Below are 14,717 nucleotides of genomic sequence, written 5' to 3'. Positions count from 1 at the left end.
GGAAGAATTAAATATGCCAAGGTCAGAGGTAGATTAGGCTCAATTACTAAAGGTTAGGATAGGAGGAGATGAGATAAAAATTGCAATGTATAACCAATCTACAGGAAAGTCCCCAGGAATAGATAGTCTTTCTGGGGAAGTTTGGGAGCTAGGAGGAAAAAACTGATAAAGATCTGGAAGGTTTTGTTTAACAGTATTTTAAGAGGAGGAGAAGTACCAATGTCTTGGAAGAAAGCGGTGGCAGCTGTAATACCTAAAGAGGGTAAAGATCCATCAGATCCAGCTTGATATAGGCCCATTTAAATACTAAACTATGATTATAAAGTGTTCATGTCTATAATGGCTAAAAGAATGGCAAAAGTAATGCCAGAACTGATAGATATAAATCAATGTGGTTTTGTAGATAGGAGGCAAACATTTGACAACATTAACAGAACATTGATGATCTAGAGGGAAGCATAAGATTAGAGAACACCATTGTTGCTGGTGGGTCTTGATGCAGATAAAGCACTTGACAGAGTAAGCTGGGACTTTATGAGCAGGGCAATGGAAGCATCTGCATTTCCTGAAAAAATTATAAGGCTGATTTGGAGGAAATATGAGAGATCGGAGGTGAAAATTAAAGTGGATGGGGTCCTCTCTGATAATTTTTGCTTGAGCAGAGGAACGAGACTGGGGTACACTCTTTCCCTTTATTATTTGCATTATATTTAGAACCATTAGCAAACAAAATAAAGGACTCAGAAATTCAAGGATATAATTGGTATGGTATGCAAGAAAAGCTGGCTTTATTTGGAGATGATATTATTTTATACCTGACAAAACCAGAAAGAGACATTGCAGTTTTGTGGAGCATTTTGAGAGAGTTTCAGATCTTTTTGGGATACAAAATTAATGAAGCTAAAACAAAGGCAATAATAGTAAATTATGTACCCACACACAAGTTGGATCAGGAATATCCATATTTATAGGGACATGGTAAAATGAATTATTTAGGAGTATGGATTAAAAATGATTCTAGTGTGGCAGTTAAGGATGTGGGAAAAGACTAAACAGAAGATAATGCAAAAACTGAGAAAATGCAAGCTTTGTTATATGGATATGGATAATAAGATACAAGCAGTTAAAATGTATTTAGTTCCTTTAGTCTTATACAAGGGTCAAGCATATTTTTATTAAGCAGAGGAGAAGTTGTGGATAGCAATTAATAAAGAACTAAGGACTTTATCTGGGAGGGGAAGATGGCAAGATTCAAGTGGATAAACTGATTCTTTCAGTAGAACAGGACAGATTGGGTTTACTCAATTTGAAGGGGTATTTCAGAGCTACACAGTTAAGACTTGTACACATAGCACAAGCAGAAAACTATATTTCAAAGTGAAAACGGGTGATGATGAAACAGGGGGGAAGCTCAAGAAAAAGGGAGAAACTAGGATTTTGGATGCAGGCCATTAAGGAGGATAACAATAATCATACAGAATATTACATCCACAAAGTAGCAGAAAGTATTCTAAGAACTAAGCCAACATGGGACTGGAGAAAGGAGATTTTGACGATAGGGATGACTGCAATTAGGGATACAGACAACAGGCAAGAGAGGGCTGGAATTTATTGGAGAAAACTGGCAAAAGAACCATGGTACTGGAAGCAAATAACTGGACAGGGAAAGATGACAGAATAGGAAGAAGCCAACAATTTATTTGGACTGCAGGTTAGAGACTGCCTGCCCCATCAGGGATTGATATCAGAGTATAGGCAAAGAGAAAGAAATGGGGGAGTCCTAAACAAAAGACCAGCACTGCTAGAGTTTTTAGCAGAATCTAGAACAGAAGCTGCCATTAAAAAATTACTAGAGCATATAAAATATTGCATGATAACTATAAGAATCAATCAGAGGAGGTGAGAAAGGATTGGGAAGAGAGAATGGATAAGCAATTCACAAAGAAACAATGGGAGGATATATGTATGTCTCCCAAATATGTGGCAAAATCTAGAAAATTTAGGATTTTTGCCTGGAAATGTTTGCATAGATATTTCTATACCCCAAGTAGACTCCAGAGAATTTTTCCTCAGACAGACAGCAAACGTTGGAGGTGTAATTGGGAAGAAAGAGGTAATTGGTAGCATATTTTCTGGGCAGAATTTAAGGATTCCCTGCAGGATGCACTGTCAGAGATGCTGGGTGGGCAGATTGGTCTGACGAAGGAGATGATTGTTCTGAGTTATGATACAGAATCGGAATTCCCTAGGCATGATAAGGTCTTGCTGTGTCTAATAATGGTGCCTGCCAGAAAAGCAATTACTAGAAAATGGAAATCAAAATCTAAACCAACTATACTAGAAGTAGTGAATACAGTAACAGAGATAAAACAACTGCAACTGAGATATTTAAAAAAGGGAAGAGCAAACTCCATAGGAAAAAATGGGAATTGTGGGAACAATACATACAAGGGAGAATGAGGTTTAGAAGGTGGCAGGACTTAAATGAGCTATGAAATTGACTGAAAAAGATTGGGTAGATTTATAAGTAATGTATAATGTTTGCAGCTGGGAGTGTGTCAGTATGGTTTGTGATGTAAAACGCTTGCAACTAGGATTGTGTCGGTGTGGTTTGTTTTCATTTGCATAAATGTATGATTGCCTATGTAGTAAGTGATGGTTTAATAAAGAAGTTTCTTGCTTTAAAAAAAAGGCAGGAAGTGAATAATTTATGTAATGTTGCTTAGGTTATATGATATATAGCAATATATGTAAAGTAAAATGTTTGATATGTTAATTATAGTGTGATTACTTTTATATGAATGTAAATTTGCCTATGTTACAAGTGATAATTCAATAAAGGTGTTGGGGAAAAAAATAGAACATAGCTGTGCATAAAGGAAATGCTTCTTCTACCACATTGGGAAACACAGCATTGCCTGATATTCCATGGAACAGTGTAATCACTGACAAGAAGAGATTTCTAGCGACGTAGTAGAAATGGCCTACAAAGAATATATGGGGAATATTCTTCTAGCCATGTCCTTACATCAAGTGTTTTAGTCACTGCTGTAAATACATTACTTTTAACATTTCCTCCAGTTACAACCTACCTCTGTTTAACTTTGAAACAGTAATTTATAGCTTTTTTTTTTTATAAATTACACTTAAGTATGTTAATACTTACTCATTCCAGGAGCAGCCATTGTTATTCGAGAGACAACTACTTGTGTGATACCCTTAACCGCTGCTTTCTGAAGAGGTGGAAAGAAAACAGGACTTTATTAAATGGAATAGGATCACACTTTAGATTCTTCTTTACACCATGCATCAGAAATAATAAATGAATGACAGCATTAATGTGAGAAAAATGATGACTGGTACTACAATTGAATTTAATAAAAAAAAAACTCATAAATTAATTCAAAAATGTCTTAAGCAAAAATAGATGAATGGGCTCTATCCTATATGTACTTGCAAACTATGATTTTCCAGACCTTATTTATCACATTTTTAACCAGGTCAGGGAATACTAGGCAGAATCTATTTACAGTGTATGTAATAAGTGTACACATCCCTGTTAAAATGCCAGGTTTTTGTGATATAAACAAATGAGACCACAATAAATCATTTAAAAACTTTTCCCACCTTTAATGTGATGTATAACCTGTAGAATTCAATTGAAAAACAAACAACTCTGTTAGGGGAAAAAATAAAAAAAAATACAATAAGCTGGTTGCATAAGTATGCACACCCTTAAACTAATACTTTGTTGAAGCCCCCTTTTGATTTAATTACAGCAGTCAATCTTCTTGGGTAAACACCTGCCATCAATTAAAGAGATTCTGATTAACCCCAAATAAAGTTCAGCTGTCCTAGTAGGATTTTCCTGACATTTATTCAGTTGCCTGCTACAACAAAAGCAATGGTTTGCAGAGAGCTTACAAAGCACCAAAGGGATCTCATTGTTGAAAGGCATCAGTCAGGAGAAGGGTACAAAAACATTTTCACAGCACTGGATATATACCATGGAACGCAGTGAAGACAGTCATCAAAAAGTGGAGAAAATATAGGACAAGAGTGATGTTACAAAGAACTAGACGTCCCTCTGGTCAGGGGGCTGCCAAGAGACCTACAGCAACACGGAAGGAGCTGCAGGAATTTCCGGCAAGTACTGGTTGTGTACTACATGCGACAACAATTTCCCGTATTCTCCATATGTCTGGACTATGGGGTAGGGTTGCAAGACAGAAGCTATTTCTTACACAGAAAAACATCTAGGCCCAGCTAAAATTTGCAAAACAATACATCAAGTCTCCCAAAAGCATGTTTGAAAATGTGTTATGGTCTGAAGAGACCAAGGTTGAACTTTTTGGCCAAAATTCCAAAAGGTACATTTGGCGCAAAAACAACACTTCGCATCACCAAAAGAACACCATCCCTCACGGTGAAGCATGGTGGTGGCAGTATCATGTTTTGGGGTTGCTTTTCTTCAGCTCAGACTGGGGCTTTAGTCAAGGTAGGGGGAATTTTGAACAGTTCCAAATACCAGACACCTTTGGCCCAAAACCTTCAGGTGTCTGCTAGAAAGATGAAGAGGAATTTCACCTTTTAACACAATGACCCCAAGCATACATCCAAATCAGCAAAAGAATGGCTTCACCAGAAGAGCATTAAAGTTCTGGAATGGCCCAGCCACAGCCCAGACCTAAATGCAATAGAAAATCTGTGGGGTGACCTGAAAAGGGCTGTGCACAAGAGATGACCTTGCAATCTGACAGATTTGGAGCACTTTTGCAAGGAAGAGTGGGCAAATATTGCCAAGTCAAGATGTGCCATGCTGACAGACTCCTACCCAAGAAGACTGAATGCTGTAATTAAATCAAAAGGTGCTTCAACAAAGTATTAGTTTAAAGGTGTGCACATTTATGGAACCAACTTATTGTACATTTTTTTATTTTTTTATATTTTTCCCTTAACAGATGTTTGTTTTTCAATTGAATTGTACAGGTTATAAGTCACATTAAAGGTGGGAAAAGTTTTGAAATGATTTATTGTGGCCTCATTTTTTATATCACAAAAACCTGTCATTTTAACAGGGGTGTGCATACTTTTTATATCCACTGTATACATGGAACCCAAGAAGAAAAGCTCCATTACGAAGGCAACATGAGCTAAAAGATAAATAACACATACATTATTACATCAGCTGACTCATAAGACCCTTCTTGATTGGTCACTTATTTGGATTCATCCATTTAGGTATCTGGCATATCTTTTTGGCAATTCCTATGCTCAGGGATGCTCGTAAGGTCAAGACAACATATTTCATAATATCAGAAATACATGAGGAAATTTTACCAATAGGAATGACTGCAAGTTTGTTACAGAAAATAGGCAAGAGGGTCCTGGAATTACAGTATAGGCAAATAGAAAGGGACAAGGACTGATAAATGAAAGACTAGCTATGGTATAGTTTTTAGCAGAGTATAGAACAGACAATGTTAAAATGGGATAATTTGTAGGGCATACAAAATATGTCATAATAACTATAAGAATCAATTTGTGAGGTTAGAAAAACTGGGAAGAGAGAATGGAAGGGCCAATGGCCTCACTGAGACCAACGACTGGTGTCAGAACCAAGGCCTTAAGCTCAATGCCAAAAAATGTGTCATCATCCACTTTGGGGAAAAACATGGTTCCTATGAATTACCACATCGATGGTAGTCCACTGAACACAGAAGGCATTATGAGAGATCTGGGAACACAGGTTGACAGCAACCTCTGTTTTGATCAACACACTGCCACTGTGGTCAGAAAGTCCTTCTATGTAGTATATCTCATTACTAAGGGTTTTGCATCCAGGAAGAAAGAGGTCATTGTCTCCCTCTACTCTTCTCTCATTAGGCCAATCAGAGTACAATATCCCATTTGGCATTTACCTCACTGCAACAACTGGGGAGGCCACAAAAATACCTCACAAAGAGGATCCTAGGCCTTAAACACTTATCCTATATGGACAGACTCAAAAAACTACAACTATTCTCGGTCTCATATCGCCTACTTAGAGGTGATCTCTGCTTGACTTACAAAAGCCATGTCTGACCCAGCTCTGTTAGAAATGCTACATCTAAGAAATCCCAATCACTCCATACCACACACTCCAGAGACATCAACCTCATTACCACAATCAACAGAACATACTGGAAGGACATAACACAGAGACTGCCCATGCTATGGAATAGATTTCCCATACATGTCAAGCAGAGCACCTCGGTGACCCTCTTCAAGAGAAATTTCGATGAGTGGATGGGAAATAGAAAATTCACCCGGGGGATAACTCCAGTAGCTGTACTTGATAGAGGCACTGGGAACTAAGGTCAGGTGGCACGATGCCAGGAGTAATCCTATGGCTAGGCTTGTAAAGGCCCCAGGGCCATTAGCCTAGTACACACCTATGAACCTATGAACAATGGAAAGGCATCTGTATGGCTCACAAGCATACAACAAAGTCCAGAAGGTTTAGGACATTTGCTTGGAAGTGTTTGCATAGGTATTTTTTATATCCCAAGCAAACTTCTGAGAATTTCTCCTCAGATAGATAGTAAATGCTGGAGGTGTGATGTGATAGAGAGGAGTAACTGGGAACATACTTTTTGGGAATGCAGTGCTTTGGCAGATTTAAAAAATTCCATACAGAGGACTTTATCAGAAATGCTTTGGGAGCAAATGGTTTGAGTTGCAGTATAGGATCTGAACTCTCCACACATGGTAAGACTTTACTAAGTTTAAAGCTGTTGGCTGCCAAAAAAACAATTAGCATAAAATGGAAACCAAAATCTAAACCAACTGTAATCAAAATACTGAAAATAGTAAAGGAGATAAAAGAACAGGAGATGGAATATTTAGAAAATGAAAGGAACAAACTACCCAGAAATAAAACAAATCTGTGGAAACAATACATGCAGATTAATAATCATGAGGAGTAGTGGAGTTTAAGGGAAGGCAGGAATCAATCAATTTATGTAATGCTGGGGAGAATGACAATTGTTAAAAAAAGAAAGTAAATAGTCGTTCTAGTGGTATAGCGGGATAAAGCCTTGACTACAGTCTAGCTGGCCAGGATTGGATTAGCTGCTTGGGCGACTGACACAGCAGCAGGAAGGACAGGTATGCCCATCCTGGGTGGGGGGGTTAGGCAGACTCATGGACATCCATAATGACAATCCCTGGTTGAGGCTGGCAACATCAATACAATGGAATGGGGTCTAAAGGTGAATGGATGGATGGCATGGCTGAGCTGCCACAGAAGTGGGGTGATATGCTGAACCATCCTACTGCACACTAGCCCCTGGACTAGACCATGAAGCCGCAAATGGAAAGGGGAAAACCCAGACAGATGTAGGACAACATGACCCCCCAGGACACCCTTAGGATCCACAATGGCCCCCCAAAAACGTCCAGACCAATGGGCCAGTGATGATTAGAGAGCTGGTTGACCCAGCAAAGGATATGAGGCACTGGGCTGGATTTCAAGTATGACAGAATGGGAGAAAACAGATGCATGCACATAAAAAAAAAAAAAAAAAAAAAAAAAAAAAAAGCAAACGTATGCAATGCATGAAAATGAAAATGTTTGCTATGGTTTGTTTTCTTTGCTATTATTGTATGTGTACCCATGTCACTGTCTACAGTGTAAGAAGTTAATAACGGTGTTAAAAAAATAATCACTGCCTCATAACAATGTGATTCAGTGAAATAAAATGCAAATTAGTCACAGAAAGTAAATTAGTCACAAAAAGTATACAAGACAAACACATGGGGAAATGGTCATCACGATACATTCAAAAGACACTCTTGATTAGCTTAGAACACAGCAATCAGGGCAGTGATGTTCCATGAAGGACTGGTTCCAAACGGGTATCAAAAAAGAATTAATCTTACAGCTGTTTGTAGGGGAACAGACTAGAAGAATATACTGAATACCAAAGATGTAGTACACTGTAGTTGTTATTTATTTATCCTTTGTTAATCAGGTTACTCCCTCTGGGCTAGTGACCAATTTTCAATGAAGACCTGAACTGGTATTTATACTACTAGGAGAAACCTGGCCAGGGCATTGAGGAACTTCCTGTACTCTTTTCAATGGGTGCCATTGGATCTTTTGCATCCTCCTGAGCTAGTGCCAACTCAGGCAGATGCACTCATAGTTTAAAGTTCCATCCAAAGGAATGGCACTTTCAGGAGTGAAAATTCATCTTCTCAACCAGGCATTCAGGGAAACGCATACTGTTGAAAAATATAAATATCTTAAAAATAGCATAGTAAATATGTCATGGTTCATCGTCTCCAGATTCACAATGGCAATAGAGTGCACCATCTGATTAAACTACAACTACTGCAGTACATCCCCTCCTACAAAAACATATGCAGACACAACTGACTCAAGATCTCAATCTCTACATTTTATTACACAACACAGTTAAAGATTCAGAGTGCAGGGATACATTTTGGGGTGCAAGTATTTTTTCATGTTTCATTTACTTACATTAAAGACATTGCTCAATCTGAAAACAGTCACTACACTGTTCTCTGAGGCAATCAAGAAAAATGTTGAAAAAAATGTGTGGTGACTGTATAGTGCTTGTTTTTTCATTTAGATGGTTTTATTATTTTGTTCAATGAAGTATGGTAGGCAAAGTAAAACATTTCACTCCTCATATCTTCAGAAGTGGTCAGAAAATTACAACAGAGCTGTCGAAGTACACTATCACTGTAACACTCAAGACAGCTATGCAAAAACACTGGTGTGATTTAGTGTTCTCCATTCTCGACTAAATGTCTTGAGGGTATCAGAGTTTAGTCACGGGTACGAAGGCTGCTTAAATGTCATGACTGGTTAATGAAGCTTCAGTTGGATAATATCCTCTGTATCATAGTCAGGATGGCCATCATAAGTGCATACGGGAGGCCAACTGCTTTGAAGCTATTTGGATCTTCAGACGTACAAATGGATAAATATATAAGTATTAAAGAATTACCTTTTTGAAAGGAAATACTTTTGTAACTGCTCTGCCTGGCAGTCTGACACTCTTCCTTGTTAGGACTGTCACATTCTTTTAGTAAGGAACCTCTGCAGACATTCCATTTACTGGATGTCCCTGGTGAGGTACATACCAAAGGGGCCATTGTGCTCAATGACAGGTATGATGAGCACCGAACAGAGTGGAACAATGAACTCCTTGGACTTAGATGCTATACCTTTGTTTATAAGTTGTGCAACATAGTATGATTTCCTCACTATTGTAGACATAAGATAGTCAAAGACTAGAATACTGTCTACGTGAGTCCCCAAGTTCCTGACTACTCAGTCAACTCTTATGGGTGTGTTGTCAATATGGCATTTACAAGGGGTGGCTGATTTCCTAAAGGAAATTATTATACATTTCTTGGGATTTAGTTTTAGCTCATGGCTGTGACACCAGTCATTTGTCTGTGTCAGACACTCTTGGAGAACATTAGTATCAGTGGGGGATTCTGTGACTGCTCTAATTTGCAATCATTTGCAAATCTGGTCAGCTAAAGACCCTTGACATTGGCCTTTACTTCAGAGAATTAGATGTCAGAAAGGAGTGGTCCCAGGACCGATCCCTGAGGGACTCCATTGGTGACTGGCCTCCCTGTAGAGGTAATTCCCATGATTCTAACTTCCTTGGTCCTGTATGTAAGCCACCTGACTATCCCACAGAGTGACATAAGCAGTTATACCTAACCTCTTGAGTTTGTTAACAATGCATGAGTGGGGTAGTGTATCAAACGCCTTGGCCAGGTTAAGGTAGGCAGTGTCAACCATTTTGCCCTCATCCATTGCTTTGGTGATCTTCTCAAAGAAGTCCACCAGGCTGAGTAGGCATGACCTACCCTTGACAAAACTAAACTGTGTTGGGTCCAGTTGCTGGAGGTTTCCTATGTCATTACTGACCATTTCTATGATATTTCTTTCTATGGCCTTGCATAAGAGACTAGTGAGACTTATGGGTCTGTAATTTTTCAGGGTCCATAGATGGCCTGCCTTTGTGCAGAGGGATGACGGTTGCTGTTCTCCATTTGTTAAGCACGAAAGCCCATTTGGATGTTATGATTAAAACAGTGATTCCAGAGGGCCTGCTATGTTGTCTTTCATGCTATTTAGAAAACAGCCAGGAATATTGTCAAGGCCCATTGATGCAGTGTTCTTGGACTTAGAGAGAGCACTGAGGACCTGTTATCTAGTGTTAGTTCAGGGAGTTATATTTTATATTTGAAGGTATTTCCTGAAGGAAGGTTGGGGGAGGAGAAAGGAGTAAAGTTAGAGCTGAATTTGTCTGCCAGTAGGTTTGCTGCATGTTCTTGCTCAGTGTAGGTGGTGCATTCATTCCACTGGGCACTACATCTCCAAATTTTTGCCATGATTTTCTTCCTTCTATTATACATCCTACTGACATTGTGATTCAAATAGGGTGGCTTGTTTTTTGAGTTACTTCTATACTTATTCCTGGTGGGTACAGCTACCACTAAGCAGCTACTAACATACTTGTATACAGGATTCCTTTGAACAGCTCGGCAGAGGCATCAGTGTTCTCAGGGTTTAGGGGGGATTTAAATTTTATCAGGTTAACACTTAATAGTAGGAAGTTAGCTTTAGAATAGTTCCCAAACTAGAGAGTACTTTGGGATTATCCCCTAAAAGGAGAAAGTTTGTGCCTACTGTGTTTTCCTGGCTAAGAAATACAATAAAAACAGAACTAAATGGCAAAACAATGGAAATATTTATCTTGACATTTAAAGAAAAAATATTATTACATATGAAACAAATATGATTCAGTTGTTAATGACAACACAATCCTGTTATTCAGTTGCTACTATGCCTAAGCAATTCTATCAACCATATTAGAAGGAAAACATAATTGAAGTATTACTTCTCATATGACTTACAATGGGTTTCTGTTAATAAATGCAGGCGAGCACAATACTGATACTGGAGGAAATGTTCCAATCACCAGCAGTTAATCTCTACTTTTTCTAGTTACCCATGGATGGCTTCATGCAACTCTCTTCTGAAGTATCTCTGAAGTACTAGTGAATCTCTATCAATTATGGTGTGGCAAATTTGTGCATACCTAAGAATCTTGAATCTATATCCATTTTACATAATGGTAACAAATGAGAGTGGCAGCAAATTATTCTTAACTCATCACCTTAATACATGCTGTAAAACTTTCAAAAAATATTATTTAGCAAAATCAATTGCAAATTTTGAAAAAAAAAACTTTCTCCACTTTCAAAGGAAAAGAGAAAAAAAAGTGCATGCTAAATAAACGGTCATGAAAGTACTACTGAGCTTCTTCCTTCTACTGATATACCACTTGTACATACAGAAAGTATATTCCGACTATCTCCAGCGGGGGCATCACCTAATCTAACCTGTCATAACAGACACTTATGATATACCGCTTGCACATATGGAAAGTATATTCCAACTGTCTCCAGAGGGGGCATTACTCAAACTAACCAAACATAACAGACAATAATGACAGATCACTTGTGCATATGTAAAGTATATTCCACAGTCTCCAGAGGGGGCATCACCTAATCTAACCAGTCATAACAGACACTATTAATATACCACTTGTACATATGGAAAGTATATTCCAAATTTCTCCATGGGTCATCACCCAATCTAATCAATCATAACAGACACCTGGCATGTAAGTCACTACATTCTTTTCCCTTGTTCCTCTTCCTAATTTCAAATATATGCACACATCATACCTTGGAATTTCCAAGTCTGTTGTCACTTTCATCTGTAACAGTGATCCCATTGATTAGTTCCCTAAATAAAATAATACAAAGGGAAGTTAGAAATAAAAATAATCCTTTTAATGTTCTTTTTAATGATGAAGCAATACAGCTACTTACAAAAGAACAGAAAATAATGAGGTAGTAACCTTCTTTTCAAATTTGTGAATTGGCTAAAGCTACAAAATACAATACAACAAATGTGAATGCATTTCATCAAGTCTTTTCATTCAGTCTCACAAAGATAGCTGCTAGCAAAACTGCTAGGAGTCAGGGGTAGGAGTAAAACTGAGGAAATAGTACGCTGTATGGTTGAAGGCTAGAACACTGAGGGTTTTAGTGAGAGGGACAACGTCAGAAAAAAATGGAACTGACCAGTGTAATACTACAAAGGCCAGTCCCAGAATCCACTTTATAGTGTCTTTGTTCAGACATCTGTGAAACAAAAAGAACAGGGTCAACTTATTTGATGAAATAAAAAACAAGTATAGGAGGGAATGAAGTAGAAAGAGTCTAAGAAAATAAAGTGGGCAAAAAGAAAGAAAGAAAAAGATGGCAGCTGGGGTTCAAAGTAAAAAAAAAAAAGTGCAAAGTATTGCTCTTGGACCAGATCAACCACCGAGTGAAGCAGCATATGTGAATGGAATCAACAGCCACAGAGCAGGAAAGGAATCTAGAGCAGATTATCGCACCTGGACAAAACCTGTGAGGGTACACTGAGGCTACAGCAGTAATGAAGAATGTGAATTGTATTCTCAGGGAGACTTGACTCCAGAAGCAAAGTAGTAATACTCCAAGCTCTATTAGGGCACTAGTCTGACCACATATGGAGAACTACACATTGTTCCAGAGAAGAAATAATTACAGTAATGTCATGCTACTAGGAGCAAAGTGGAAGAAAGCCACCCAAAAGTTACATGGGATAGATAGGGAAAAATATAATTAAATACTAAAGAATTTGTTATCTTCTTCGCTAGAAACAAAATGAGATGAGGAAAATGATGCATATTCAAAACATCTTGCTGGGAGATGTAAAAAAGTCACCCTGAACATGACAGATGGTGGGAGGAGGGGATGCATGCAATAGACTGTAGGCAAAAGCTAATCCTTTGGAACTATGAAAGTACATCATAATGCTGGTGAAGTTATACAGCTGATGTTTGGAATGACTGGTAGACAGGAGATATGTAAAGTCATTCAAAAATGACATGTAAATATGGAGAAAGGGTGAAGGGGAAAGAGTAGGCTTGATGGGAAGTAGAGTGTTAAATGACAGACTACATAGGCTATCTCTTTCAGACGTCAAACAAATGTAATATAATGTAAACACATTTTAATTCATAATTTTATGTCAAACCATGGAATGCAAAATTCCTTGGTATCACAATTACACCTGAATTCCTCATAAAATGTTTGTTTCTTGTCCTGTAACTAAGTAAGACAGGAAAGACATATACACCATAAGTGAACATTTACATCTGGGAATAAAGGCTAATTAGGGTAGTATGTACAACCACCAGCTAGTATCAAACTTTGTACCTTAGTTTGAGGTTTAGCACCTGCTCATGTGCAACAGCTAATTAAGAAACGTTACCTACTGCACATCTCACATGTTAAATACTGCAAATGGAAAAACAATGAAAGATGCCCGTTATGGTTCATCCTAATGCACAACAAAAGAGGACAGCTGCTACTTCTTTCTAGATAACATGAAGTCAAACAAAACAATTAATGGCAGTTGCATATAAAGCAAGGCAGCCCTTCTGACATGCATGACTAGTATGGGAGAAAACACAACAGTTATAAAAGGCATGCGGCAAACCCTTATTACTGGGTCATTGCTAGAAATCAAAAGCCATGAGAGTTCAAACCTGACAATGATCCTGGGAAATGAATGTCACTGCGAAGGAGAGACACCTTTGGTCCCTACAGCAAGCAGAATCTAAACACCACCATTTCAAAACATGGTATAACAATGCATATGACTTTGAGATTAACAGATGCTTGGGATTGTTTCCAAGAATGAAGACAGTCTAATGGCCATACAAGACTAACAGTGGCAAGCAAATGGAAATGTCAATGAAAAGGGGAAAATGCCTGAGCCTGCCCAACCAGAGTGATATTAGCATTCTGAAACAGATGTCGTCAAGAAATGTCCTCAGCATAAATATTAGTAATGACAGTAGCATAACCATTTGTACCCACAGAAGCACAAAACATCCTGTCCTACAACAACTGCAGGGACGACACGCAGACAGCCTACACTGGCCACAGAGCATCATTATACAAAACCAGCTCGAGGTAAAGAATTTTACGAACATAATTAGATGACAGAAGATGCCTAAGCCTACCTTTCTAAATAAATAATGTTCATATATACAAATATGTAAACAGCAAGGGGTAAGAACTTATTTTCTTATTAACCACTTTAGAAGAAGGCAGACAATAAGGCAAAAGAAAAAAAAAAAGGTTGAGAAAACTAACCCTTTCATAACAAAGGTAAATAGACATAGAGGACATGACAGAATCTGGTTACATATCATGACAATCTTTCAAGATAAGTCTTAGACAGAACACAATGCAGCATAAAATTCCAGTTTGTGAAAGAAAAAAAAACTGCAAACCTGAGAAACAGGTCCTACCTAAGAGAGAGAGAGGTGCCAAAGGCCAGGTAAGGTAAAGTAATAACCTTCAACACTAACCCTGACATAAGCTTTCCTGGGCACCTGAAAAGACTTGCCTTTAACATCTGAAACATGTCCCCTCTATATCTTTTGCATTGCAGAAAAAAGGGGGAGGAAAGGGTAAATGAGCAAACAATAAAGCATAGGATGTAAAGGAGATAAATGTACTCAGTTCACAATGAATGATATACCATACTTGATGAAGGACATGGCTGA

At 38.2% G+C, this 14,717-nt stretch overlaps 1 protein-coding gene across 3 annotated transcripts in view; it reads right to left on the bottom strand.

Moving 5' to 3' along the window:
* SFXN2 (sideroflexin 2) overlaps positions 1-14,717 on the bottom strand; it is a 666,316-nt gene that overhangs the window by 201,468 nt on the left and 450,131 nt on the right. For all 3 annotated transcript variants that reach the window (XM_044056549.1, XM_044056546.1, XM_044056548.1), the window contains exons 7-8: positions 11,791-11,851; positions 3,167-3,233 (exon numbers count right to left, since the gene is read on the bottom strand). In XM_044056549.1, coding sequence (XP_043912484.1) covers positions 3,167-3,233; positions 11,791-11,851 — 128 coding nt within the window. The remainder of the gene's footprint in view (positions 1-3,166; positions 3,234-11,790; positions 11,852-14,717) is intronic.

The sequence above is a fragment of the Protopterus annectens genome, chromosome 14.part0, assembly GCF_019279795.1.
Source record: "Protopterus annectens isolate FY-2018-M chromosome 14.part0, PAN1.0, whole genome shotgun sequence".
Taxonomy (NCBI): Eukaryota; Metazoa; Chordata; order Ceratodontiformes; family Protopteridae; genus Protopterus; species Protopterus annectens.
This window is presented reverse-complemented; position numbering and strand designations above follow the sequence as displayed.